The sequence below is a fragment of the Nelusetta ayraudi genome, unplaced genomic scaffold, assembly GCF_046127955.1.
Source record: "Nelusetta ayraudi isolate G7.1 ecotype Tasmania unplaced genomic scaffold, CSIRO-AGI_Nayr_v1 ptg000019l, whole genome shotgun sequence".
Taxonomy (NCBI): Eukaryota; Metazoa; Chordata; class Actinopteri; order Tetraodontiformes; family Monacanthidae; genus Nelusetta; species Nelusetta ayraudi.
In genome coordinates, this window is record NW_027466069.1 from 8,932,622 (window position 1) to 8,960,618 (window position 27,997).

The 27,997-nt window shown below is 47.3% G+C and overlaps 3 protein-coding genes across 13 annotated transcripts in view; all 3 read left to right on the top strand.

The window, feature by feature from the left end:
• LOC142888561 (serine/threonine-protein kinase WNK2) overlaps positions 1-3,777 on the top strand; it is a 43,550-nt gene extending 39,773 nt beyond the window's left edge. For 8 of the 10 annotated variants that reach the window (XM_076026981.1, XM_076026986.1, XM_076026988.1 and 5 more), the window contains 3 exons: positions 187-231; positions 707-1,017; positions 1,169-3,777. In XM_076026981.1, the coding sequence (XP_075883096.1) occupies positions 187-231; positions 707-1,017; positions 1,169-1,531 (719 nt within the window). In that variant the 3' untranslated portion in view covers positions 1,532-3,777. The remainder of the gene's footprint in view (positions 1-186; positions 232-706; positions 1,018-1,168) is intronic. The other 2 variants (XM_076026985.1, XM_076026987.1) reach the window with 1 other exon arrangement.
• Positions 3,778-4,072: 295 nt separating this feature from the next.
• Positions 4,073-15,301, top strand: brpf1 (bromodomain and PHD finger containing, 1). Of its 2 annotated transcripts, none has more exons than XM_076026992.1 (16): positions 4,073-4,425; positions 5,682-6,459; positions 7,006-7,195; positions 7,296-7,583; positions 8,302-8,819; positions 9,351-9,540; positions 9,670-9,801; positions 10,232-10,360; positions 11,298-11,703; positions 11,800-12,099; positions 12,238-12,516; positions 12,598-12,745; positions 13,302-13,435; positions 13,716-13,831; positions 13,911-14,065; positions 14,873-15,301. In XM_076026992.1, the coding sequence occupies exons 2-16, from the start codon at positions 5,720-5,722 to the stop codon at positions 15,054-15,056; spliced, it is 3,909 nt and encodes a 1,302-aa protein (XP_075883107.1). In that variant the 5' UTR covers positions 4,073-4,425; positions 5,682-5,719; the 3' UTR covers positions 15,057-15,301. The 2 variants fall into 2 exon arrangements, with proteins under 2 accessions (XP_075883107.1, XP_075883108.1); XM_076026993.1 differs by lacking the exon at positions 4,073-4,425 and adding an exon at positions 4,467-4,785.
• Positions 15,302-19,121: 3,820 nt separating this feature from the next.
• Positions 19,122-27,735, top strand: LOC142888564 (interleukin-17 receptor E). The gene is made up of 17 exons (XM_076026997.1): positions 19,122-19,544; positions 20,053-20,080; positions 20,209-20,313; positions 20,405-20,499; positions 20,609-20,701; positions 21,352-21,454; positions 22,297-22,442; positions 22,525-22,593; positions 22,693-22,759; positions 23,627-23,805; positions 23,892-23,939; positions 24,029-24,074; positions 24,412-24,563; positions 24,650-24,715; positions 24,805-24,856; positions 24,943-25,050; positions 25,154-27,735. The coding sequence occupies exons 1-17, from the start codon at positions 19,464-19,466 to the stop codon at positions 26,047-26,049; spliced, it is 2,334 nt and encodes a 777-aa protein (XP_075883112.1). The 5' UTR covers positions 19,122-19,463; the 3' UTR covers positions 26,050-27,735.
• Positions 27,736-27,997: the final 262 nt, after the last annotated feature.

Here is a 27,997-nt window from a genome sequence, read left to right on the forward strand (position 1 = left end):
CCTTCCTCACTAATTCCAAACCCCACTGTCCATCTTTCTCCTCTTTCTCTCTCTCTCTCCCTGATTGTTTTTTTCTTTTATAAATAGCTTAATGTGCTTTTGAGGCAGCTTTGTCCACATAACGTGTAGTGTGCAGTGTGTCCTGGCCTAACTGTCTCTGTTCTGTGCTGTCTTACCTTCTTATAGGGTCCACTCTGAAACGACTATGTCTAGGCAAAGAGCGCAGTAGTAGTAACTATCTCATTTATATTTTTCTTACCCCCTGTCCTCCTTACTCTGTCCACACTATCTTAGTGCTCTTTGTGTTAATTACTATTTGCTTTATTCCTTACAATCCGCATGAAAAACGTTGCCGTTGTTCAAAGTGTTGAAAATCTACGAAACGGTGCACCGACTTCTGTTTGACGTCTTTTTTTTTTTCTTCTTTTTTTTTTGCATGGCAGTGTCAGTGTTGTTGTGTATGCCGAGTTCGATCACTGCTTGCATATCAAGACATTTCATTTGTCCTCACAACACTCGTTTACGTCTTGTACCTTGTGACCCTTTGGTTGTTCTGATTGCTAAATATGCACAAAGGAGTTTTAGACACATTCGCTCCCACCTCAGCTACAGAACAATTGTCACCTTAACCCCTCATCAGCCACGTGTCATTCTCCCCGGCCAGAACTTGACGACCTGTGTGTGCTTTTTTTAATTCTTATTTTAGGGTCGTCGCTCAACACTCCCGCGGCTCAGCCGGCCACTGGCCAGACCCAGCCGGCAAGCACAGCGGCCACGGCCACGCCGCCTCCTCCCCATCCTCAGCCAATCAACCGGCTCGCTCAGGTCCAGACCAACAACAGCAACAACAAGAGAGGCACGTTCACCGACGATCTCCACAAGCTGGTCGACGACTGGACGAGGGAGACGGTGGCGGCCGCCTCCCAGTCGCGCCCCTCCCTCAACCAGATCAGACAGCAGAAGCGAGAGCAGGACCTGGGAGGCAGAGCCCCGCGCACAGGAGCAACTATGCATGAGGTACTCCAGATGAGGAGGTGTAGTCAAGAGTAGACGACCGGAAGACCTTTTGGGGGTGATGGTTGCACTTTGGTGGTCTCTATCTCTCTCTCTGTTTTATGTTTCGAGGCTTCATACACACTCGTTTGTACACCAACTCCTTCTGTTGCAGATAAAAAACCATGTCGGTCCGAGCAAGTTCCAGCTGCCCCTCTCCTGCCCCGCGGCTGCTGCTTTCGGCCCCAGTTTCCCTGCATCCCCAGCAGCTCCCACGCCCTCCGCGTTGCTCCCTCCTACTAGGTACTTCATGTCGTCGTGCTCCTACGGCAGGGCGGCCCCCGGCCCCAGCCCCCAGTATTCCCAGCAGTGGGCCGGCATGCCTGGCGTGCCTGGCGTGCCTGGTCCCGCAGGCCTGCTTGGCATTGGAAGAATGATGCCCTTTGCCGCAATGGCAAGCCCAGGTGTCAAAGCCTACCCTCTGGTCATGCATGATGCAGAGCATGACCCCCGCTCCAACACCTCCAGGACTACCTGATCTCCTGATTTACACTTGTATCGTTTACGAGAGCTACAATGTACATAATGTGATCCTGTAAATAACATGATGCCAGTGTTGATATTGTTTATATAGCATCCTTATCTGTACTAAAGTCTTTGCTGCGTGCGTGGGTGTGTGCGGAGTACGCGTGTGTAAGGTACGTCTTCAGCGTGTATGTGCGCTACCTGACGCTTTTTGGCTTTTTTCAGTCTTGGCTAAAGTCAGCCATACAAGACTTTTTTTTTTTTTTTGTCAGCAGTCACAAAAATGTTGTTCACTTTATTCCAAATTACTGCAGTTTATTTTCACTGATTTAGCATTTCTCTCCATTTCATACACTTAAAACACTACATTGCAATCCAAATGCCAGTAGTTTGGGATATGTGAATCGGAGAGTATGAGGACAAAAAAAAATCTAAAGAAATGTAGTGCCTTGAACTTTTTTGTGTGTGAAACAAAGCAAAGTGTTCAACTTTTTTTTTTATTATTATTTGATGGTAGCTTGAGCTCAGTCTCTCTTTTGTAATGCATTACAGACACTTTTTTGTTTTTTTTGGTTTACATATGAATGCCCTTGTAGTACTGCACTAAAACTGCTCTTATTTAATAAAATAATGTTTTAATCCTTGTTTACTTTACACCCCTGTGACAGATGGAATGCCATAGTGGTGAGATGTACTGTTGCCTTGCAGAAATAAATGGTTATTAATATATGACTTAGGTCAAAGGAGAAAAAACCAACATTGCCACCAGCCAAAACCCACTTTCAGGTCAAATGGTTCAGTCAGACGAGGCCTCTTTTTGATAGGACCGCTGAAGCTTTGGAATTGGTAGTGTTAGTGAAGAAATGCAGCAGTCGTGACGTGTATCTTGTACATAGCTCTTTTTACAGTATATGCCTCTGGTAGTGTTTCAGATCAGAATGTAGCAATTAATGTGAAGGCTTGAGGTTTCAAAGTGCAATTTTAACCCCCCTCCCCCCCTCCCCTCCTCAAAGCTTTTTTGATGGTGGCCTTGCCACAAGCCTTACTCTCATGTGCGCAACAGGAGCAAGACAAAAAGTTGAACAAAGATCACAAATCGCCGAGCAAACATCAGGTTTTGACCGGGCAAAGTATAAACATGAACCATAAATAAACCGCTACAGTCAATACTACTCAATATTCTCTCGACCCTGGCAGTGCGAGGGTGCAACTGACATTGTCAAATCTTGTGCAATCACAGCTGCGTCTGACTTTCGTTTGTTTTGTTTTGTTCTTTAATTGCTGTCTAAAGCTTCCTTTGTTTTGTTTTTGTTTGTTTATGCTGCTATTTGTCAGGAGTGAATCCACTGTACAGTATAATTTCTAGTCATGTTAAGATGGCACCTACTGAAAATAAAAAAAAGAAAAAGAAAATCACATTTGTAAAAGGAAGGTTAACAGTGTTCCTACAAGATGACCTTTTGATTTCACAGGTTGTTTTCTCTTTCAATCAAAACTGAAATTCTACTTGACGTGGGAGATTTGCACAACGTACTACAGCCCTCTCTCCTGACTGGTTTCCCCAACACTGAATACATTAGTGGATCTCACCGCCTGTACGTCATTTGGTGTCACTGACTACGAGCATGGCCAAGTTCATGTTTCACAAAGCAAAGATAAACAATACGGCTATTGTGCTTCGAAAAATCCACGTTTCCACATCCCTCTTGAAAGACTTGAGCAACCCAGTCCTGCCAAGCTGTGAACTGTACAGATTTCTTGTAGTTTATATTTGTACATTTCTTTGTGTGGTTGTTGAGGGGTCGCGGTCGGAGGGGTTGCTTTGGTGTATATTATTCCATCAATTCTGTTTGAATTGGACTTTTATAGGATATTATGCAGAATCTTCTGCTTTGGGTGAAATACTTCCAGTAGTAAGAGATTTCTGTTCTCTGTATCTCGTACGTTTCGTCCCACCTCCCTCGCTGCTACTAACCCATGAGGAGCAAGCAGAGTGGGGAAGAACTTTTGGCGGCGTAATTCCCTCTGAACACGGAAGTGGTGAAAGACGCGGCACTTCCTTCTCTGCTGCTCAGCTCACTTCTGTTTGGGCAACATTGCCCCCTGTTGAATATGCTGTGATTGTCGAACGCTTGTATTTTAACTGTGTGGGATTGCTTCTGCCTGCTGTATGTCCCACTGCATTACGCCACCCCAACCTGCTGCACTCTAATCACAGATTGTGTGTTCAGAGAGAAATAAACATTATTTTGTGCTTGATGTATTGTCTCGTTTGTCTTTTTTTCTTCCGTGTATTTAAGAGGCGTAACATTACAACATACACATATCTGTAAAACCGGTCAGGAAAATTGTACGTTTAGATAATTTCCTCATGAGGAAATCAAATTTTATTTTGAAAACGAGTATGTGGAGGAACTGCATGAAGCTAAGTGTGGGGAGCCTGTCACTTCATGCAAGCCAGGACTGGATGCCGACGTTTGAAACAAACCACAGATTCGCAACATTCGGTAGCCCTCGAATTAAAAGACGAGAAATTTATGGAAGGCTTCTTTCAGAAAATAAAATACAATTTATCTAAATACGCCTCTTGTAATGCGTGAAATATAGATTGTAATTTGGTTTAAGGGACGAAAAATAGACCCCGCTTTGTGTCGCGAATGTGTCGATGTGAGGCTACGGCGCAGCGTTACAGCAACGGCTGCTGCACCTTTTGTTCCGCCGAGTTCCTGAATTATTCCCAACACAATGAAATTTTCTGGACACTATTCAGTTTCATAAAACATTGAACTGACTCTCCGCCTACCATACTTTCACCTGGGATTTATTCACGAAATAAAAATCGACCTACAGCCCTTCTTGGTCTGGTGTGAGGTTTCCGAAGCACGCAGTCTTCAGGAACGTGGAGTAGTAAGTGTTTATAACGTTAGCACACATCCGTAGCGTTAGGCGGCTAGAGGCTCGTTCTTGCTGCAAACTGGACACATTTCGAGCACTTTATTTGGATTTTAGAGCGTTTCTGTGCTGCATCATGCACAACATAACACGCAGCGCATCACAACATGTTTACTAATTACTAGAAGTAGCATAGCCGTGTTGCAAAATATGGGTGTCCGTGTCTCCGACTTGCTCTACATTTCTACGCTACGTCCAGACGGTGTTGGAATATTGTTGTTGTGATCGATCTCATCTATTTTTTTTTTTTTTTTTACCAAGCCACGGACATGATCCCCCTACTCTGCAGTGTTGATGTGATCTTATGAAATCAAAGCAAGTATATTTTGGTATCCGATATCATGGATTCACGGTGAGGTCATTGTGGAGGGAAACACCAGAGGGCTGATCATATACAGTCGGGAAACGGTGTGATTTTAAACACCGACTCATTTTAATGGATGTTTATGATCGCACTGCTATGATGCTCCGTTATGCCAGATGGATACATACCGTGGTTCGCTATCCTATCGTCCATCTCGGGAACAAGCTTTTTGGCTACAATTTAGCACCGCAAATTAAATATACTCAGTACAGCTTGCTTTGCTACCTGTCACTCCGGATTTAGTCAGGCACATAAGGTATTTTTCTGCTTTATCGATATTAAAGTGGCTGAATCTCACAATCTCTTACATCTCTTTTTCTCTCACCGAGAATTCGTGTTTGTTTGGTAGCTTCTGCTAGCTCGCTAACAGCCTCTCTCTCTCTCTCTCTCTCTCTCTCTTTGATGTGCCTTTGCTTTAATAGTGTGTTGTTCCTCTTCGGTGATTAGACACGACTGATGCTTAATATGATCTCCTGAATGGAAAGGCCACCGTGCGATTGTCACTCAACACCGATACTAATCATTGTGTGATGTTGAGATCCTTGTGAACTGCGGACGGTCACTGTTGAAAGTTCTGACAGGCAGACTTGCTGCAGGGCAGTGAAATTAATGTCAGCGTGCACCTGTTTTGGCGCTCACTGAACTTGAAGATCACGTTTATTTGTTGCTGGGAATAAAGGTCATAATCGCGTGATGGTCCTTTAGCAGTTTAGCGTATGCCTGTAATGTACTGTAATTGTACATGTGCTCATATCAACGTGTTTTTCTTTCAGATAAATAACTCGCAAGATCATAATCTTCTGCATCAGTGACGTGGTTCCTTTTCTTCTCTCTTTCCTCCCCTCAGATGTAATCTTGGACGTTGCCTGTCCCAGCAGTGGCACAATGGGGCTGGACTTTGATGTTAAGACATTCTGTCACAACCTGCGGGCCACTAAGCCCCCTTACGAGTGCCCTGTGGAGTCCTGCCGCAAGGTCTACAAGAGCTACAGTGGTATAGAGTATCACCTTTACCACTACGACCATGACAACCCAACTCCCGCGCAGGCAGTGCCACAAAAGAAGAGGAAAGGTCGACCTCCGCGCGCTTCTTTGGCCGGGTCGGGGGACACGGACGACGGCGGAGGTAATGGAGGCGGCGGCGGGCCGGGTCATGGCGGGAACACACCCGGCAGCCCCAACCGGTCGGAGCGTTCCCATTCCCCCGGCAGAGAGACGATGACTTACGCTCAGGCTCAGCGCATGGTAGAGCTGGAGATCCAAGGACGGATCCACCGCATCAGCATCTTCGAGAACATTGACGTCTTGTCAGAGGAGGACAGCGACGGTGAACACGCTCCGCCGTCCGGTGGGGGCGGCGGCGGCGGAGGAGGAGTCTGCAACGGCAGCGACGGCGGGAGCAGCGAGGTGGGAAGTAGCGCGAAGGACCGCTCGGACATCTCGTCCTCTAACGGGGGCAAGTCCACCCCGAAGTCTGGGAAGCACAAGAGTAAAGAGAAGAAAAAGGACGGCTCTTATCATCACAGCACTCAGTCCGGACCCGCAGTCAAGCTCCCGGAGGCGGTGTTCCGAGAACTGGACCAAGAGCGGCCTGAAGCACCTCCTCGGCCTTCGTCCTACTACAGGTTTGATTGAGTCTCATAATTGTCAAATTCCATCCATCCATCCATCCATCCATCCATCCATCCATCCGTCTTCTCTACCTGCTTCCTCCTGCACTCAGGGGCACATAAAAAGACAAACAAACATACAATTCAATTTAGAGTTTCCAATTCACCTCACATGCATGTTTTTGGCCCGTGTGAGGAAGCCGGAGAACCTGGCGAGAACACACACAGACACAGGGAGAACATGCAAACTCCACACAGATTGGCCCAGGATCGAACCCATGATCTTCTCTCTCTGTGGATTGTACACATTATATTTTGTAATGGTCTATATGTGTAAGATATATATTTATTAATGCATTGATTAAATTGCAGCTGCACAGACTATGAGCTAAATTGTCTGTGTGCATCAGGAAAGCAATCTGGCCACACGCTGACAGCTCGCACCAAGTCAGTGCGTTGACTGAACGCCGTCGAGTGTTTTATAGATTGCACTTTTCCCACCTTTGCGTGTGTAGATGCTAATATTTCGAGGTTTCTGCTCTCCCCAACGCCGACGTTCAGGTACATCGACAAGTCTGTGGAGGAGCTGGATGAGGAGGTGGAGTATGACATCGACGAGGAGGACTACATCTGGCTTGACATCATGAACGACAAGCGGCGGCGTGACGGCGTGACGCCCATCCCTCAGGAGGTGTTTGAGTACCTCATGGACCGCCTGGAGAAGGAGTCGTACTTCGAGAGCCACAACAAGGTACCCGGAATCCGTTTATATCTTCGAGACATCCAAAAATGAATAATAATAATAATAATAACGCATCGACGTCTCCGCCTTCGTCCGCCTGCGTCGCCAGGCCGACCCCAGCACCCTCATCGACGAAGACGCCGTGTGCTGCATCTGCAACGACGGCGAGTGTCAGAACAGCAACGTGATCCTGTTCTGCGACATGTGCAACCTGGCCGTGCACCAGGAGTGCTACGGCGTGCCTTACATCCCCGAGGGCCAGTGGCTGTGCCGCCGATGCCTGCAGTCCCCGAGCAGGGCCGTCGACTGCGCTCTCTGTCCCAACAAGGGGGGCGCCTTCAAGCAGACGGACGACTCACGCTGGGCGCACGTCGTGTGCGCCCTCTGGATCCCCGAGGTAAGCGCAGCGCGCGGCATGCACTCATTATGAAAGCCGGCAACTGTTGGTATTTGTTTGGTTTCGATAGATAGATAGATGGATGGGTAGTTAGGCAGGCAGGCAGGCAGGCAGATGTTTTAATGTTTGTCTCAAATGGTGGCAGACATTCTTCATTCCTCTTTCATTTTTTTTTTTTTTTTTTTTATAACATTTTTATTGATTTTTAATGATTGATGATCGAAGGGTTGGCGGTTCAATTCCCAACTTCAACTGTCCACATGTTGAAGTGTCCTTGGGCAAGACACTGAAGCCTAAATTGCTCCCAAAGGAAGTGGTAAAAAGTGCAGTGTTATTTATGTTCCATAAATAACACTTGGCGGTTGACGGTTACGCCAGATTGAATGACGATTTTTATGTGGGTGCTTTTCCGGTCCAGTGGGAATTTATACCTTTATACCTGGAAAGAATTGGTGGAGGGGTTGTGAGGGTTCAGGAAGGCCACTCTGTGATCAGAGTGGCCTTCCTGATCACAGAGCGGTCGCATAGTTCAGACACTGTTCTTTTGAAACGGTGATATTTTTTTTTATGACTTCACTAGCAGATATTGGCCCCAGACACTTCTTATATTCCAGCTAAACTGAGATAAATATATCACATGATTGATGCAGTGCAGTCTTCCCGAGCCCCGACTCGCTCTGCTTACAAAGTGAGCGCTGCTGTATTTCGCCTCCCTCAGGTCTGCTTCGCCAACACCGTCTTCCTGGAGCCCATCGACAGCATCGAGCACATTCCCCCGGCGCGCTGGAAGCTCACCTGCTACATCTGCAAGCAGCGGGGCTCCGGCGCCTGCATCCAGTGCCACAAAGCCAACTGCTACACCGCCTTCCACGTCACGTGCGCGCAGCAGGCGGGCCTCTACATGAAAATGGAGCCCGTGCGGGAGACGGGCGCCAACGGCACCTCCTTCAGTGTCCGCAAGACGGCCTACTGCGACATCCACACGCCGCCCGGCTCGGCCCGACCCCTGGGGGGAGTCGGCGGCGCCAGCATGGGCTCGTCCAACAGCGAGGGCGAGCTGGAGGAAGACGACGAGCCCAGCATGGTCCACGACGACGACTCCAAGGGCTGGAGCTCGGAGCGCGCCAAGAGGGCCAAAGCCAAGTCCAGGATCAAGATGAAGAGGGCGAGGAAGATCTTGGCCGAGAGGAGAGCCGCCGCGCCCGTGGTGTCGGTGCCCTGCATCCCCCCGCACAGGTGTGGACTCACTTCACTTGTCATTTTTATTTATATTTTTCTTTGTGCTGTCTGGCCATAATGACAGACAGAAATATGTACGGTGTAGGTACAAAATCTGTCCAGCTTACGAGATCTGTCCGGGGTCTGCGATTTCAATAACGTGGCAAACTGCTGTGCTGTATCTATCAAGTGGTCTGTCTGTCTGTCTGTCTATCTGTCTGTCTGTCTGTCTGTCTGTCTATCTGTCTGTCTGTCTGTCTATCTATCTATATCTCTCTATCTATCTATCTGTCTATCTATCTATCTATCTATCAACTATGATGTAGTTTGTATCTGTCTATCTATCTATCTATCTATCTATCTATCTATCTATCTATCTATCTAGCTATATACCTATCTGTCTATCTGTTCGACTGCGATGCAATTTGTCCTCATAGAGTTGCCATGAGAGATTTCGTCGGCCTGACAGATTTTGTACCTCCACCAGCACTTATAACTTATAGCAGTAGTCACCCAGTGTTTTGTTTTCTTCGGTTTTTCTTTTGCCAGGTTGAGCAAAATCACCAGTAACCTGACAGTGCCGCGGAAGAGCCAGTTCATGCAGCGGCTGCACAGCTACTGGACCCTGAAGAGGCAGAGCCGCAACGGCGTGCCGCTGCTGCGCCGGCTGCAAACGCACCTCCAGTCGCAGCGACACATCGACCCGCTCCCGCCGCACACTCCGTCGCAGTTCCCCGTGGTAACTGACTAGTTAAACTGATTAAAAAAAAAAAAAAAGAAATAAAAAATGGAAACGCGCTGCGAGGCTGTGTCTTTAGGCCACGTTGCTGCAACTGCTGAGTACCTGCTGTGTGCGTGTGTGCTGCAGAGAGACAGCGAGGAGAAGCAGTCTGCACTGAAGGAGCAGCTGAAGGCGTGGCAGAGGCTGAGGCACGACCTGGAGAGAGCCCGCCTGCTGGTGGAACTCATCCGCAAGAGGGAGAAGCTCAAGAGGGAGACGGTGAGGCCGATTTGTACCTTTCATTTTACTTTGAAATGCTGCTTTTGGGGCACTTTTGACATTTTAAACTTGGCTGCAGAAACAAGTGATCCGGTGTTAGCGCGTCCACTTGGTCATTTAATATATCGTGGATGCGAGCGCTACCATTAAGATCTATACATAGAAAAAGGCTTTCTGCTCAAATGGCTGTGAAGCACATTCACAGAACGCCACGGGGACATAAATCTTCCTTTGATTTCCTCTCTGCAAAAACATTATTCTAAATGAGGGCTGTCCGGCCGAGATAGGCCCTCTATTTATTCAGCCAACAGGTGTTCGACACTAATGAAAGGGTGTGTGTGTGTGTGTGTGTGTGTGTGTGTGTGTGTGTGTGTGTGTGTGTGTGTGTGTGTGTGTGTGTGTGTGTGTGTGTGTGTGTGTGTGTGTTCAGATTAAAGTTCAGCAGATGGCGCTGGAGATGCAGCTCACACCATTCCTTGTGCTGCTGAGGAGCACGCTGGAACAGTTGCAGGAAAGAGACACCAACAACTTCTTCACCGAGCCGGTCCCGCTGGCAGAGGTAAGAAAAAAACAACAGCACATTTCCAAACAAGCGTGTTCACACTAGGTGTTGTGAATCGGGTGTTAGGGACTCTGCAGCATCAGCAGAAAACACAGGAAACAAAGAGGTAAACAAGGAAGGAAAAACTGCACATGTGCAAACACAGATGACGTGTAGGTTTACAAAATCACACGGCTATTTATATTTAAGGGATTTTTCTTCTTTTTAAATCAGTATTTTGATTTGCATACTTGTTTAAAGGTCCATTATGTAACGTTTGGCTTGATTTATGATTTATTTATTGGTAAAAAGCTTTTCATACTGCCCATAAATGCATTAATTAAAGTATATATAGTGTATACTCGCAGTTCAATGAAAGTCACTTGATTTTCCTCCCCTTAGAACGGTTCTCATACATATTTAAGAATATACATATAGCAAGGGTTTTGCTCCGTGTTAGCTGCCATCTTGCACCACCATATTTCTAAGGAAGCCCGGTGTGGACAGTCCAGACCACCTGGCAGTGTTTTTAGAAATTAGGGGGACTGCTCACGTCCTCAAATAAACCAATGAAGAAGAAGGTAGACGAGGTCTCCAGTTTTGGGTGCACAGGCCACCGTAGCTCACCGGCAAGCTCAGGAGGGAGCCAGAGAGTGAAAGACGCTGCAATTTAAAAAGTAACCACTCAATGTCGCTGTTTCTCAAAACTATTACGCACTTAACCTTTAGAGGTCCAGTGAGTAAAATCTTTAAGGGAGCGACTGCGCAATTTTGTACTGTCAGGTTCAATTTAAAATGTAACCACTTGAGGTCGCTGTTTCTTCCTCAAAATCTGCAAATATTACACACCGAGCCTTTAGTCTGTGCTTTGCAGCTGCTCTGAGTTTTACACCCTGCAGCTGGACTTGAGCAGTCGACCTGATCAGTCCCTCACCTCCGCCCTCTCCCCGCGCAGGTCCCCGACTACCTGGACCACATCGACACTCCGATGGACTTCCAGACCATGTGGAACCAGCTGGAGTCCCACCGCTACCTCACGTTCGAAGCCTTCGAGGCGGACTTCGGCCTCATCGTCAACAACTGCCTCAAGTACAACGCCAAGGACACGGTCTTCTACCGCGCCGCCCTGCGCCTCCGCGAGATGGGCGGCGCAGTCATGAGGACGGCGCGGCGCCAGGCCGAGCGCATCGGCTTCGACTACGACGCCGGCTTGCACCTGCCCCGCGAGCCCAGCCCCGAGAGCCAGCGCGACCGCGAGAGGGAGCGCGAGCGGCAGCGGCAACGGGAGCGCGAGCGCGAGCGTGAGCGGCTGAGGGAGCAGGAGCGGGAGAAGGACAGCCTGGTGTCCTCCAACGAAGACGGTGAGCACCGCCCGGCGGGTGGGGCTCTGCGGCGGCGCCCTCTGCTGCCCTCCACATCCGGAAGTGACCACCCCCCCGGGGTTTCCCCTCTCGCAGACCTGCTGCTCCCCGAGAACCGCCGTCGCCTGCCGCTGGAGGAGCAGCTGCACTACCTGCAGGTGCGCCTGGACGAGCTCAGCGGCGGGAAGCACAGCATTGGCCAGTCGCGCCGAGCCAAGGCCCTGAGGAAGGAGATCAGCGTCGTCAAGAGGAAGCTGGCGCACCAGCGGGAGGGCGTCCCGGGCCTGGGCGTCCGGGAGTCTGTGGGCGGAGCCTCCTCCCTCCCGCACCTCGCGCCGTCTGCGGGCCACCATGACGAGGGAGGGGAGAGCAGCAGCCAGGAGATTAGCGGAAAAGGTAAAACGCAGAAATGAGTCAGTGACCCCAAAGTTTATAACAGTACTGTATATGATTGTGTCATTCAGGATTTAATTTTCGAAAATAAAAATATATATACTGATTTATCTTACCATTTTTCTTTCTTTGCCCCCGAAGAGCTCAGCGTGTCCTCATCAGCGCTGGCTCCCGAGGTGGGTCGGCGGACGTCCGTCCTCTTCTCCAAGAAGAACCAAAAGATGGCCGTGCCCCCCAAGCGGCCCGGGCGCCCGCCCAAGAACCGGGACGCGGGCTACAGCGGCTCGGTCATCAGCCAGAGCCCCATCGGGCCGCCGCAGCTGCCCATGCTGTCCACGTCCAGGCAGAGGAAGAGGCCCCGCAGCCCCCACAGCAGCTCCAGCTCCGACAGCGACAGCGACAATGACGACCTGCTCCCCGGTACCGCACGCACCTGGAAGCCTGGGCCAACTTTGCACGTCTCTCGAAGTCCCCTAACCCTCTCCCTTTACCTCCTTCCAGGTTTGCCAAGTAACGGTTTCGACGGAGGGAACCAGCCGGTCACGGAGAGCTTCCGCGTGTACAGGAGCGAGCCCCGTCTGCCTCGATCCAGCTCCGACTCCGAGTCCACGACCAGCAGCAGCAGCAGCGCCGCCTCCGACAGGACCAGGTAAAAAAACAAACAAAAAACTGAGGTTTATTCATCGTGTGGAAACTGGAAATGGTCACTTGCATTTTAGCTGCATTATGTATGGTGCTGTAACTCTCTCTGCGCTAGTCACACCACCCAACACTTCACTGTGTCTACCACCTCAACGGACACTAAAATTGATGAGATTTTTAGCTCACTTCCGGTTTGTCGGGGGTCAAAGGTGAAAAGGGGTCAAACTTTATGAAAATTAGGTATGGATTGAACGAACCCGTGGGTCTTTGTCCCATGTCTCTACGACCTTCCTAGAGGGCGCTATGCCGATATTAGTGTTTTTGTGTATGTAGGGGGCGCTATTGAGCAGACTGATCCAGTCTTTCAATAGATTAAATTTTTCGCCAGTTCTGACCTGCTTCCAAAATTTGATGAGTTTTTCAGAGCATGTTAAGGGGGTCAAAGTGGCGTATGAACAAAAAGAAAAATAAACAGAGCTAGTTCCCGAGCTGGTCTTATCGCAGGGGCTCAGTCCGGATGAAATAAAACACGCAGGTTCACGTCTGTGTCTCCTCCTTGTCAGTACGACGCCGTCCAAGCAGGGCCGGGGGAAGGCGTCCTTCTCTCGCTCGGCCTTCCAGGAGGACAGCAGCGAGGAGACGTCGGGCACCGAAAATGACTCCTACTCAGTCGGCGGATCGCGGGGGGTCTCGCACCGTAAGCATCTCCTCACACCCATTCACCTGCTTCAGTCATTGATAATTACATTATATTATGTGATGTTGATGGGTAGCAAGGCTGTGGAGTAAGATGTGCTTGAAGGTATAACACAACGAGTCGTCAAAGAAGTCTTATTATATTTAAATTAGGTGAACGATCAAACGGCCGCTTACGAAAAAGTCTAGCGCAACCTCTGGTGCTCAGAACCCTCCGGTTGAGAACCACTGGGCTCAGGCTGTACAGCGCTGACAGCGTTCTCTGCCCCTCCCCTCCTCAGTGGAACGTAGCCGGAGCAGGTCTGCGTGCTGGATGACCTCCGACGACTACTCCTCCCTGGAGGCCCTGGACCTGGTGTGGGCCAAGTGCCGAGGCTACCCCTCGTATCCAGCCCTGGTGAGTGGCAGCAGCCAGCACCTTTCCGGAAAAAAAGCGCGACCGGCTCACCTCACGCCCTTCCCGTCGCCCCCCTCAGATAATCGACCCAAAGATGCCCCGGGAAGGCGTGTTCCACCGGGGCGTCCCCATCCCCGTCCCGCCCTTGGATGTGCTGAAGCTGGGGGAGCAGATGACCCAGGAGGCCAGGGAGCACCTGTTCCTGGTGCTCTTCTTTGACAACAAGAGAACATGGTCAGTGTTGCTTCTCGCAGTTATCTCACGGCTTCATTTTGCATGCAGTTTTTTTTTTTTTTTTTTTTTCTTCGGTTTGTCTTAAAAAAACAAAGCAGAACAAGACCTAGACAAAAACAGCTTGTTTTCCTGGATGTGTGCAGTAGTAGTTCAAAGAAAACGGCAAGTGCAGAGCAACCCATTTTGCAGAAATAGGTCGATTGTGGTTTTTAAGAGTATAGAACATCACGTTGCATTGAGGTCATAGTGTAATTGTAAAAGTGTGCTTGACACTGAGCAGTGCGGGATGGGGGAAGGAGGGGACTGCCTGCTTTGTACTCATCTTAGCTTCCTGTAGAGAAGAAGCAGAAACTTTTTTAACGTCCGCCTATACCTCTGAACTTCTGAGGAACAAGTTTGTCCACATTCTCTTTAAGACAAAATCTTGTTCCCTTTCCCATCACAGACAGTTTTTTATATACCCTACTAGGGATGCAAATTATCAATTAACTAATTAATTAATTGACCTTATCGATCGATTAACCATTAAATGATCAGCAGTGATTTTTCCTTAGAACCTAAATTTCACAATGAAAAATGTATGAGCAAGATATATGTAATTATGCAGCAAAGAAAAACGTTAATAAACTCTCAATATGCTTTTCATGAAAGGCGGCTATTTTGAAGAATTTAAATATTGTAATAAAGTTATTTTATTGTTTCCTACATAATTCCGTGTGTGTTCATACGTAGTTTTGAATGGCGCAGCCTTTAAAAGTGTGTGTATGCTTCTCTTCTGCGTGTGTGTGTGTGTGTGTGTGTGTGCAGGCAGTGGCTGCCGCGCTCCAAGCTGGTGCCGCTGGGCGTCGACCAGGAGCTGGACAAGGAGAAGATGCTGGAGGGCAGGAAATCCAACATCCGCAAATCTGTGCAGGTTGCCTACCACCGCGCTATGCAGCACCGCAGCAAGGTGCAGGGAGACCCCAGCAGCGAGACCAGCGACAGCGACTGAACGCAGACGTGCGCGCAACTCTTAACGCACTGGTGCCGTCTATTGTGTATTCCACAGTGAGGGTGGGGGGGGGGGCCGCACAACACAAGAAAATAGTTCCAGTAGCACAAAGTGGGAAGAAGACGACCCTCTGCAGCACCGGCCGACCCCTAAAACACACACAAACACACACACACTCGCGCACACTAAGCCGTATTTAATTCGACGTGTAAAATATTGTATTTAAGAGAATCAAGTCGGGGGGGGGAAAGAAAAAATATTATTGATAAATGTGATGGGAAAATATGCTATATTCAGAATCATCAATCCAAATCTTCCTGGTTCGCGGCCGTTGTATGTTTAAACGAAACGAAATGGTTTACAGAGTCCAAAAAAAAAATGAACTTAGTATTGCACTATCATGCAAACACAACTCTGCCTCTCTCCCCCGTCATTTCTCACGTTGGCCTGTCTGTGAATCATGCACATCTCAACACGGATACGCACACAGTGTACATCACGGACGCGCACACACTGTGGTTCCCGCTGCAAAAACTCCGCAAACCCGACACGTTTTTACCACATCGGCTTTCCCGAAGGACTGTGCAAGCCGGCGAGAACCGTTATTTATTCTGCTGACGCGCCTCCCAGTCAAGGGTCACGTGTTTGTCTTCAATAATGGACTACTTCTAAACACTCCTGATATTCTGGATTTTGTTTTCTTCTTTCTTTCTTTGTACCCGTCTTCACTCGGCATCCGTCATGTCGCAACTTTTTAGTCACCGTGCGTCCGTCTCGGCTGGCAGCTGGTCAGTGAACAACGAGGACTCAACTGAAACACACGATCGCCTCACTGTCTTAGTCTCAGGCTGATGGCTGTAGAACTTTTATATAAATACATATTGCATAAAGATAGAAGTTTAATTAAAGACAAAGAACAGTTTTTTTAAGAAAAACAACGTGTGACTGGCATCATTGTTGTTCTTTGTGTGGTGTGTTTGTCGGGGCTAGGGATGTTAACAGGTTAATCGATTAATTGTCGATGGAAGAATTTAATCAATTAAATTAGTCAAAATTAATTGAACATTTTTTACACAGGTTTTTTTTGTTAAATGGCATGGTGTATACCTGTATGCCTAGTACAAGTTACTTTTAACCAATTAAAAAAAAAGAAGAAGAATGTTTGTGACCCATTAGAAGTCACGTTTACTGTTCTCTAATGTAAAAATGGGTCACATTGGACCCTCAACATTATTTAAGGGTTAAATAATGTTTTGGTGACCCACCTCGTAGGAGAAAGAAATATATCATGGGATAGATGTCTATTGAAAATGAACAAGGCGTTGCAGCAAAGTATCTTTGTATTATTTAGCTCTCCATTGAAATGACTCTTAAGTCACTGAAGAAATTGATTGAATACAGCTGTTTTAATGCCTACTTACTATTAATATAGTTTCTTTTAAGTTTGGGAGGACCGGATTAAAAAGCTTTACGGACCACATATGGCCCCCAGGCTGTAGTTTGCCCATTCCAGGTCCAAACTATGATTTTATCGGTACCAACACTGGTGCAGGTACTGCATCGGTACCAGTGCAGTGACATTTATTTGTTCTGTTCCTCCTCCACTTGCCCTAATTCATCAAACAGCAGACATGTGAACGGAAACACCGTTCCACTGCGCTTCACGTTCCACTGCACTCTGCTCTGCTTCCACCGCGGCTCGTCTCTGTTATTGTGCCGACACTGGAAGCAGCGTTTTAAAGACTGCTGATAGACCGCTGAATTTCTTTTTTTTATCCAAGTAAATAAAAATATTGCCCCCTCCTAAATGCAAACTACATGTACTACGTTTGGAGGTAAAATACCCCTAATCTGATGTATCCATCTGGTAAACATTCACTAAAAAACATGAAAATATTGAACAACTGGAATGATTCAAGTTGCTCTATTATAAAAGCTGAGTTTCAAAATCGCTTCTACAATTTGTTAACTCTTAACAAGGAGAATGGGACCGTTTTGCCATTGATAAGTCATTTTTTAAGTATGAAACGGTAACTGACAAGACAAAAAAAATCCATCAAGCTCTGATTTACAAAGTGCAATTACAGCAGCATCCATTGGCACCTCTCTAGCAGCAGCCATAGTTTACAGCTCACAGAAACTTTGTTCATAGTCTTTAAACTCCCAGACAAGTGCACGCAGCATTTGCGTTTGTGAGGGCGGGACACATAGTTCCAACTACACCATGTGTTCATACTGGTTCTGTTGGTGCGTATACTTTTGTGCAGTATTTTGCGGCCAGTAAAGTCTTTCTGCACTGGTTCTACTGGTTTCACCACCTCTCAGTCGGCGATGCCTTTCTGGGTTGTTGCCAGTTTTTCTTCAAGAGGATAAAGCTTCGTGCTGCGTCTGTATGTGCTCAATTCCTCCAACCGTCTGAAACGCCCACTCAGCCCATTCTCATTCGAGTTCTGCGGGCAAGCTGTTACCCTTCCGGGTAGTGACGTCTTGTTTCCTGCCTCCAGGGCGCTGTAAATTAAATGGAAACATGTCGATAGTGATCGGAGGCCAGGTTTTGTGAAAGCCCGCTGGATTTTCTTCTTTCTTTTTTTTTTCCTTTAAACAATGCTGTGCATTGTCTTCCCCTGTTACCTGTGTTAAACACACTGTGCCTTAACTTGGTCAAAAACAAAATCCATATATAACCTTCATCAGAAATATATGACAAAAATACCACAACGAGACTTTGATAATTAGTACACACGCGTGATTCACTACGAAGCACTTAGTTTTACAGGAAAACCCAGAAAAAGAATAATGGTGCTTTTTTTTTTAATCATTTTAATGAGGAAACAAAACTGTTCATTCACAAAGTAAAAATAAACACTTGCAGCTCAGTTTGCAGAGGTTTTCAGACTATGAATACAATGCAATTGTCATCAGAAAACTGATGACTATTGAAAACTATTCTAATGTCTTGAGCTATAAAATCAAAATCATAACATTTCTGCCAAAAGAAAAAATGAAACACCGTCTCAACGAAGTTCTCATCGCCCGTTGTTGACCTCAGTGGAGCCACTGTCTTTGTGTGCAGCTTGTTTTGACTGAGACAGGTGGCCGGTCGCTGGTTGCGGCTCTCACCTTTAGAAGAAACCTTCCACGTGGATGCGACACCACAGCTTGTGGCCTTGTGACCGTATGACACATCTAAACAGGCCGTGTAATATCAGCTCTTCTGACGCAGATTGGTAGTTGTATGACATGGAAATAGTTATTAATCAACCATTTGCTGTCGCACTTTTGGCTTTCGCATTTACTTGTGGCCACGAAATATTACCTTCCCACGAACACACATCATCAGTTCCTTCGGTTCATCTGCTCTTAACGCTTCCTTGCATTTGAAAATGTATTCATCTTCATTGTCTTTGTGGTCTCAGTTAATTTTAAGATTATTTCTTTATTTTTATTCCTGTGTAATAAAAGACGTGATTGGATCAGCGTGTGCACCCGCAGCAAAGAATCTTAGGCGGGCAGTGAGGTGTAGAATTAGAGTAGAGTTATCTATTCTTTTTGAATAAACATACACTGGAACGGAACTGGCCCGCATCCGCAGTACGGCAAAGGCGGAGCTGGCCCAGCTCCGTCTCACGCAACTAGTGTCGGCTCTGATCAGTATTGCGGATCTGGACCGAATAAGTGTCAGACAAGCCAAATGTCTTTAGGTTACCTCTTGGAAAAGTGATCTGGGCCAGATCTGTAAAACGATATAAAAACGACACTGACTCTAGAAGCTGAAACCTCTATCTGGCACGGATCCGGTCCACAGTCAGAAAACATATCGGAGCTAGAAACGGAGGCAAGGACCTTAAAACGGATCCGGGCCAGATGTAATGGCTCTCTGGGGAATTACCGAGAGACCGCTACCAAAAGGCGCCTTCAGACCAGCAAACACTGCGCTCGCGATTTAACGAGTTTATCATCCTCGACATATTTAAAAAAAAAAAAAAAAAAAAAAAAAAAAAAAAAAAAAAAAATTTGATGATGTCTTGACACATTGAGGCTCGCGCGGCTCCCCTCCTCCTCCTCCTCCTCCTCCTCTCTGAGTGTGGGAACCCCGGAGGATGGAGGCGGGACCGAGTGCGCCGAAGCTCTTTTGACCCTTTTCGAAACAAAACATGTCTCTGGGCTTTGGTGGGCTTGGTGAAGTTGAGTTTCGACAGCCATGGTGCGGTGCGGGGAGGGACGAGCAGCAGCAGCAGCAGCAGCAGGGGCTGAAGTCCGCGGACCGCTCCGGTTCTCCGTCTGAGCGGAGCGGAAAACCCGCCCGTCGACCCGCCACATGGAGCCGCGGCTGTCTCGGCGACACACCGAGGGATCTCATCTCGCCTTCCCCGCTAAAACAACGTCTTGACCGGGCTACTGCTGGTGATGTATGATCCGCGGCTCCTCATCGCGGTGGCTTCGCTTGTGGCCGCCGCGGTGTGCCCGGTACTGGCCACAGGGTGCGAGGTTCGTCTGACTGACTTTTTCATGTCTTACTGAACGTACGAAACGTATTTACTTGTGGTTAAACCTGTTTGTAAGTGGGATTGGCTAATGTACAACACTGTATGTTTAGGTTACATCAATGTTTTCAACCTTTTTTTTGAGCCACGGCACGTGTTTTCTTTCTTTCTTTCTTTTTTTTTTTTTACATTGAAAAAAATCCCACCAAAAAATAAAGCTAAAGAAGAAAAAGTTTTATTTTTTTACTTGAGCAGGTTTCAAAACTTCTACTTTCTCACTTTTGCTCGAGTAAAAGAAATCGCACAAGCACAATCACTCCGCAAATGGAACGTTATTATTGTTTTTGGACCAATTCAATGAAATTGGATCGTTTTTCACCGAACACCTGCCATTATCTCACGGCACACCAGTGGTTGAAAAACACTGGGTTAGATTGATTAAACTAGGGGTGAGTTGGATTTTTTTTTTTTTTTAATCATTTTCTAAAACAAAAACCTGTGTTTTATTTCAGTCCTCGACGCAGATGATAAATGCAAATTGTAAGTTTCATTTCATTTCACTCACCATGTTAAAGTCCCCAGTGCCATTTCAAGTGGTCACATATAGAAGCCACGTGTGTCACTACTTCTGTCTGTCTGTCTGTCTGTCTGTCTGTTTGTCTGGTCAGGGTACAATGAAGGAGGCTGCCCTGTCAAATTCACCTCAGTTTGCAATAGTTCTGGGAAGACGTACAGCGAGTGTGTCACCGTCCACGTGCGAATGAGAAAAGAAGGTGCGTCGCTGCGCATTCGGAAGCTGTTCTAGTGCGCTTGTTCGGAAAGTAAAAAAAGTTTTTTCATTTCACCCGTGTTGCTCTCTCGCAGACTTGCGCAGATCCTCTCGCCTTGAAATTCTCTGCCACAGCAAAGGGACCGTGAGACCCATCACGGAGATAAGGGCTGTCTGTAGGACTAATGAGGTTTGCTGTCATTTGCTCTGCTGACTTACACCTAGCGTGTTGCAAGCACGCGGGAATTTGAGCTGGAAACATGGAGAAAATGCATTCCTGTTCTTCTCTTCTTCCTTAGTTGCACAAAGAAAGGAAAAAACAATATGAAATCCGAGTCAACTGCAACGCGCCACAGAAGAAGCTGCCACCCAGCAACACCACTTTTGACCTGGTAAGGTGGCTGTGTAGAAGATCATTAAGATGCATGAAGATGCCTCGTCCGCTGTCGCCGACATTGCGATTGTTGTGTTTGTTGCAGCATTTGGACTGTGTTCTGTATTTACAAGCAAACAGACAAACAAACAAAAACTCTTGACAGAAATCATCAGTGAAATAGAAAACAACTAATGGTAAAGTTGGACAGGATCCACACACCTGGCAACGCCGAGTTTTGGCTCAATGGCCAAGTTGAGCCAAAGCTCGAAATGAGCACTTCTGTCCAAACATAAACATCCTTTATTGTCATTGCAGCAGGTAGCTACAACGAAATTGGTTGGGCTTTCTCCCCATAGTGCAATAAAAAAAAAAAAGTAACTGTCAGGAAACTGTTAGAACACACACACTCAACCACTCAAAAGACCCATGTACGTCACTAGTGATGTGGTAGACTGAAATAAATAAATAAGCGTGTAGAAATAACCATTTCCCCATGGGTAAAAAGTATCTCTGGTTCTGTTTGTCCTGCTGCTGATACTCCTGAACCTTCTGTCAGAGGGCAGGAGGTTCAGGAGACTCCGGCCGTGGTGTGATGGGTCAGCCAGGGCTTTCCCAGCTCTGTTTAACGTGAACATTTCGGAGCAATTTTGTGTTTTCTGTTCTCAGGTGGAGCTGGTTTACAACTGTGGGTCAACTAAAGCCGGAAAAGAAGTCTCTGTTATCTATCAAACCACCTCAATGAGCTGCAATGACAGTTACACAGTTAAAGGTAGTGCTAAAAATGAAAAGTAAAAAAAAAAACACGCATGACGACACATCGCTTATTTGTTTATCCTTCCGGTAGAAATATTGTGTGTGTGTGTGTGTGTGTGTGAGAGAGAGACGTCTCAGTCTGATACAACTTGATATTATGAGGATCCAGTTTAATCAGTGTAAAGCTGCTGCCTCAAATATTCTGTTGTGGTTATGGACTCACTTAGTCTCTCGAAACTATTGGCAGATTTGGCTGTCAAATTCTTAGGAGAGCGAAAGCACGTTGAGTGATGAATGAATGCTGATGGATTAAAGGGATAGTTCTGATTTTATGGGCACTGAGATGTCTCAAATATTGACCATCAGTGTGGTGGGCACTTGTCTGTCACCTCCAATACTGACTGCAATGTAAAACCTATTAATAACAACAAGTAATGGTAAACGTCAAACTGTTTACCAGTGTGTACCAACAGAAAAAGCTGTTTTTAATCACACACTTTCTGAAGACCTGAAGTAGAAGCCTGTGGTGTGAGGAGACAGAGGTGAAACTCTTTGCGTATAAGGTTCAGGTTGTTTAAAATGACGTCTACAGTCTGCTGTGGGGCCTATCAGGGGCTACAGGGACCAAGGTTCACCTCCTATCAGGCTCATATCTTGTCTAACTGAGAGCTAAATCCCAATATCTGACAAAAAGGCTAAATTCAGTGATAACATACAACAAGGCTGTCCTGGTTTGATCTCCATGAAAGCATGTCCATGTCTGATCTGAATGATCTCATCCTAAAAGTGCCTGTGGTGTTGACTTACCGCAAAGTCCAGCGGTGCTGACCATTCCCTCTCTGTGCTTCCTTCATTTAGTTCCCGTTCCAAAATTCACCCTCACTGTAAATCCGTCTACGAAATCCTTCAACGTCACCGTGGAGACCGGTGAGAAGGTTAACGCCTTATGGTGCTACAGGAGCAGCGCAAACTGCATGAGCGAGAACGGCGTGACCCCAGTGGCCGTACGTAGCCGCCGCGGCACCGTCACACGCCGCCCCGCGCTCTGGAGTTTCTTTGAACGTTGTCTTTTTGCCGTCTGTTCAGATTGATCCATCTCAGTCTCCGTCGGCTCTTCTCAACTTCACTTACCTTTTGCCTTGCGTCTGCCTGCAGGTACTTTAATCCAGTCGTTGGAAACAATAATCAAATAATTAGTTTGTCTGATGCTGTTTTGATGAATCATTGTCCGGTGTGTCTCCTCTGTATCTCCAGGTGTATTACACTTACAGAGATTCCCCTCGAGAAAGAAGATGCCCTTTTGAAGATCAGAATCTGGCTGGTGAGTGTTCATAATGTACAGTAGATAATAATAATTAATTATATAACATACTTATTAAATTATGTAATATAATGATTATTAAATGTATATTAATATGAATTATTTTAATGTATACATGCACATACACACACACATAATTACATTTTATCTTATTTAGGACAATCTAGGCATAATTACTGTAGGTATTATATCACTTCTTTGCTTTTATATTCAGTGGAAGCAAAGATAGCTACCAGTTAAAGGAACTTTCCACTTCAACTTTAGAAAAAATGTCACTTTTATGCCTTTGGCACTAACTTAATGGCAGCAGCACGCAAACACTCCTTCAGCAAATGTCAAACAAATGGTGCAACTAATCTGATCTATCCGGGTAAATATTATCCTCCTGTGGAACCAAAGCCGGCAGCCAGCTAAGGTGGCCTGAGGACAAAGACACAGTAGAAGTGTCATCAACTTATCAGAAACTGGGACTTCTGCTGTACTCGACTGTTTATTTATTTATTCAGATCGGCAACATCCGTGAGCCGAGCAAAGTCAGTTCCTGTTTTTATGTTTAAATGTCAAGTTTTGTGTGTTTTGTTTTTTTTTGTTTGTTTTTCGACCTGCTTTGTACATGTTGAAAGAGGTTTCAAACTACAACTTGGCAAGTATTCATTTTGTTTCATGGTGGGAACCCCCCCACCCAAAAAAACATAATAGAAAATATCTTCATTCAATAAGGTGAAAGGTAGATTCACTCCGCCTCGCTCACTCCAGCTTTTACTTATCTACTGTGGCTCGGTAACAATCTTCAAATGGAGGTGATAATCCCGCTGCAGTTTGATTCCTGCATGAACCTGCGGTGAAGTGTCCTCGTCGTCTTCGCAGATGTCGCAGACGTGTGGCTTTCCTCCGAAGTCATCCCGTTCGACACCCATTTGACGTGGAGATCACAGTGTCCGGCCAGCAGCCTGAACATCTCTGCCGCCCTCTGCTGGAGGCTCCACGAACACCTGTGCGTTGTGGCGCCAAACTCCACGCTGACGACGGAAAGCGGCGAACACTTGGTGTGTGCTGCGCCTCTGCCGGCGTCTCTATAACGCGTATGACCGAAATGAGTCGTTTCCCCCTTAAAACTGTTGTCTCCCAATAGAATTACAACACGTCCACCGTCGACGTCCACCCTCAGATGTGCGTCCAGGTAAGAATCAGCTCATTGTTTCATTTTAAAATGCGCCTCCGTGTTTTAAGCGGCAGGTTCAAACACCACGTGTCTTTTTCTGTTGACAGTTTTCTTATAGAGGTAGCAGCAACATCTCCTGCCCCTTCCTGGCCGGTGAGTCCAAAAACAGAGGTGGGAAAGTAAACTTTGCGACTGTACTTGGGTAGATTTTCCAGGTAGCTGTATACTTTCCTTGACTTTTTCTTTTCCTGACGCCTTTATAGTTTTGCTTCGTACATTTGTACGCAAAATATCTGTACTTTCGACTTGTTACATTGATTTTGTGTTTAAAAGTGTTTTTTCTAATTTATTGTTGTAGTTTCATAACCTGTCATTTCTAACGCTTACAGCACTGACCATGTTAAAACTTGTCCCTACCTCTGTCCAAAAAGGACTTCAACCTGCCTGCAGCCGGTTGTCATTTCACCCTTCCTCCTCCCAATTTTCCCAGACATGTCCACCTGGGAGGTGAATGTCGGTGGGGGCAGGCGGAGTCTCGTTTTGCACCTCACCTCTGACATCCCGGCAACTTTCTCGGCACAGCTGTGCGTTCCCGACGAGCTGCGGTGCGCACCCCAGGGGGAGATCCACTCTGTGACAGCGGTGCGCAGACTCGAGTGTTTGCCAGACAGATTGTTCGGTGTTTATGGTGAGCAAACACATGACACATCTTGTCTGTTTATCTGCAGATTAAAAGAGCGGACACGAGTGTCACCTTGACTGTTGACTGTCCTGAAACACAGCGCTGCGTGCAGGTAGGTGCCAAAGCAAGAGCGCTCAGTCACTCAGTCCCCCCCTTGTCCTCCGATCTCTTAACCGACTCCTCTCATCTGTTTATTTGCAGGTGTGGCGTTCGGATCCTCTCCTCCGCGGTCGGAGAATCCTGTGCCTGGACAGTGAGTGCTCTCAGACACAAACGGCCCCGTCAACACGTCTGTCCCACAAAGCAAATGTGAACGGCAACTTATTCTTGTTTGAACAGATGCGCATCGTCGATCTGCTCTTTACTTTGTGGCGGCCTCGATCCTGGTGGCTGCGGGATGCCTGCTGGGGTCTTTCATCTATCATCAAGTGAAGAGCGGACTTGCAAGTAGGTTGCGCTGCGAGCGATGCTGCCGAGTCTGAAGTGCAAACGGTGAAATGTTAGCCCAGCTGATGCCAGTTGTTTTTTTTTTCTGCCCGCCGTCTTCCAGCTTGGCTCTACATCCAGAAGCCCGTGCTGTTGGTCTCCTCGTCGGAGCAGTCTAGCCACGTGGCCGCCACCTGCGCGCTGGCCTCCATGCTGGAGGGAGAGCTGAGCGCCACGGTGCACACGGCTCAGTGGGCCTCCACCTCCAAAAGCCAGGAGGGCGTCCGGACCGGGGTGGCCGACGTCGGCCCCCTCCCCTGGCTCTACGGCCAGTGGGAGGCCGTGCGCGACGCGCAGGGCAAAGTCCTGATAGTGTGGAGTCCCGAAGCCAAGGCGGCCTACGAGAAGTGGAAGCGGGAGACGTTGGCGGGCGACGGGGGCGAGACGGCGGGGGACAAGGACGAGATGACAAAGAAAATAAAACTTGAGGCGAAAAGAAACAGAGAAAAATCAAGAGTGAGGACTTGTAAAGAACGCCGCAGAGACGGGAGCCCCGAGACGGAGGGCGCTCCCGTCGTCGCGCCCACGTTCACGGCCGCCCTGGCCTGCCTGGAGGGGGCGCTGCGGCAGGGCAAAGGTCATGGGGTGGCCGTGGTGTATTTTCAGGACCTCTGCCACAGCAGGGACGTCCCCAGAGCGCTGAGGAGGGTCCCTCGGTACTGCCTACCGCAGGATTTCCGAGGCCTGATACAGGAGCTGGGGGGCATGAGGCAGCCGGCTCCGACGGAGGAGGTCAGCTGCTGCTGCTGGCGCTGCTGGCCCAGGCTCCTCTCCAAGGCGCTGTCCATTAGGCTGGCGCAGCGGCTGGCCGGCAAACTGGAGAGGCTGCTGCGGAGGAGCGCGAGGGACCTCGGGTCGTTACCGAGGCCCACGTCAGAGAAGAGTCGGGGCAGGTTCGGGTTGCAGAGGGGCGAGCACGAACGTCTCCACCTGTCGCCCGGGACAGCGGAGCGCCGTTGATCTCCAGTTTCAGCCGTTTGACTTGGGCAGACTTTTGTTTCGCCGTGAAATGCAAAACCGGCGAGGGCCGCCTCTCTGACTTATGTAAACTTGGTGGTGTGTGAACGTCTCTGGCTCTCTTCCAGGAGCGCCGTTGCACGCACTTGTGGCACTAAGTTCCTGGGTATTTTGCCAGGATGAGTGAGTTTGCACAAGAGTGCAGTTGCCTGTCGTAGCAGCACCACAGGTGTGGTCGCAACTGCACTGTCTTGTTGTTGTTGACTCTGTTGACTCCCTCCTGTTCTCACAGTGTAGACCTTTTGAGCTTGCAGCTGTTTGGAGGGAGACGAACAGGAAACAGCGACGCAGGGAGGAACAATCACCTGGCTTGAAGTGTCATAGCCCTTTATGGCGTCACAGTTCTTCCAAATCTGTCTTTCATACTTTCTGAAAAGTGGAGTAAAAAAATAAATAAAGTACAAGCTTCTTGTTCCTGAGGCTGGAGACTACAGACTAGGGGTGTGAACAATTAATCGATGATCGATTAATTGTCGATTAAGAATTTAAACAATTTAATTGAATTAGTCGCAATTAATTTAACATTTTTTTACACAGGTAGTTAATATCATTATAACAGTGTGGTGGAAAGAGCAATTCACCTGTATCCACCTGTGATGGTCCTAATATACCTCGAACAAGATACTTTTAAACAACTTTTAAAAAAAGTTTTTTTTTAATTGGGTCACATTGGACCCTCAACGTTATTTAAGGGTTAAATAATGTTTTCCTCACCATTTTTCATTGTGAAATTTGGGTTCTCAGGAAAAATCGCCGCTTATCAATTGATCGTTAATCGATCAATAAAGTCAACCAACTAACGACCAATGAATTAATCGATAATTTGCATCCCTACTGGAGACGTATCGTATTGCTAGAAATGGCAGTGAATATAAGTGAATTTTGATTTGAGCGACGCGTTGATGCTGTAGGTACTCCATGTCCTCCCACAGTCCAAAAGACATGCAGGTTAATCGGTCCTGTGAGGGACCAGTGACTCCTCCAGGATGTCCTCTACCTTCACCCTGACACAGCAGCTGGGATCGGCTCCAGCTCCTCTGCAGCCCTGAGAGTCGGATAAGCAGCAATAGATGGAAAATACTGTAAATGGTTGGATGGTTTCTCCATCATCTAACAGTCCAAGCAAAGTGCCTCAACACTTCTTACTTAATGCCAACACCATACTGCAGCCTACAGTGCCACAGTGTCTCAACAACAAAGGCTATTCTGATACCATTTACAATTTGGACAAATTGTTGTTCTAGCAACTGCAGCCCGACCCAACGTCAGTGTGACTTTATGAATCACTGTTATCTCAACACGCCCAGAGACTGCTTGTGTCCCACGCACTTTCTTTTCTTACTGTACCTTTAAAGACTTACTCTGAAATTGATCTGTGTTGAAACAGATTCTAGCCCTGTGAGCAACAAGCCTGCTCGGCACAATTAATGAGAAAACTTGGCCACACTGTCAGTTTGAAACGCAGACATCTGCCTTCGGAGCCAAAACCTGTCAAGAGAGAATTTAATTATTCCTCACTTCTCCAGCCTTTTGTTTTGTCATAATTATATGTAATAAAATATGCCTATTTTTTCTCCTGTTGTTTTTTTATGGTTTGTTTGTGTACAAAATAAAAATCTATTATTATTATTATTATTATTATTTATAAACAATCCCACTCCAATGAGAATTTATAGATGTTAGTAGTACCAGTGGCTGACTGGCAAGTTGTTTCTACGTGTCAATACGCCAAATGCTATCAAGACAACGCATTTGTAAGTGCCTAATAGCTAATCTCACACCACAGAATTAACTGACCCACTTGCTGGGATAGCGGTCAATGATTAAACTGAAGCCTCTCGACCGAAAACGTGATAAAAACAAAATCAGGGTCAGGGAGGTTAATGTTTGA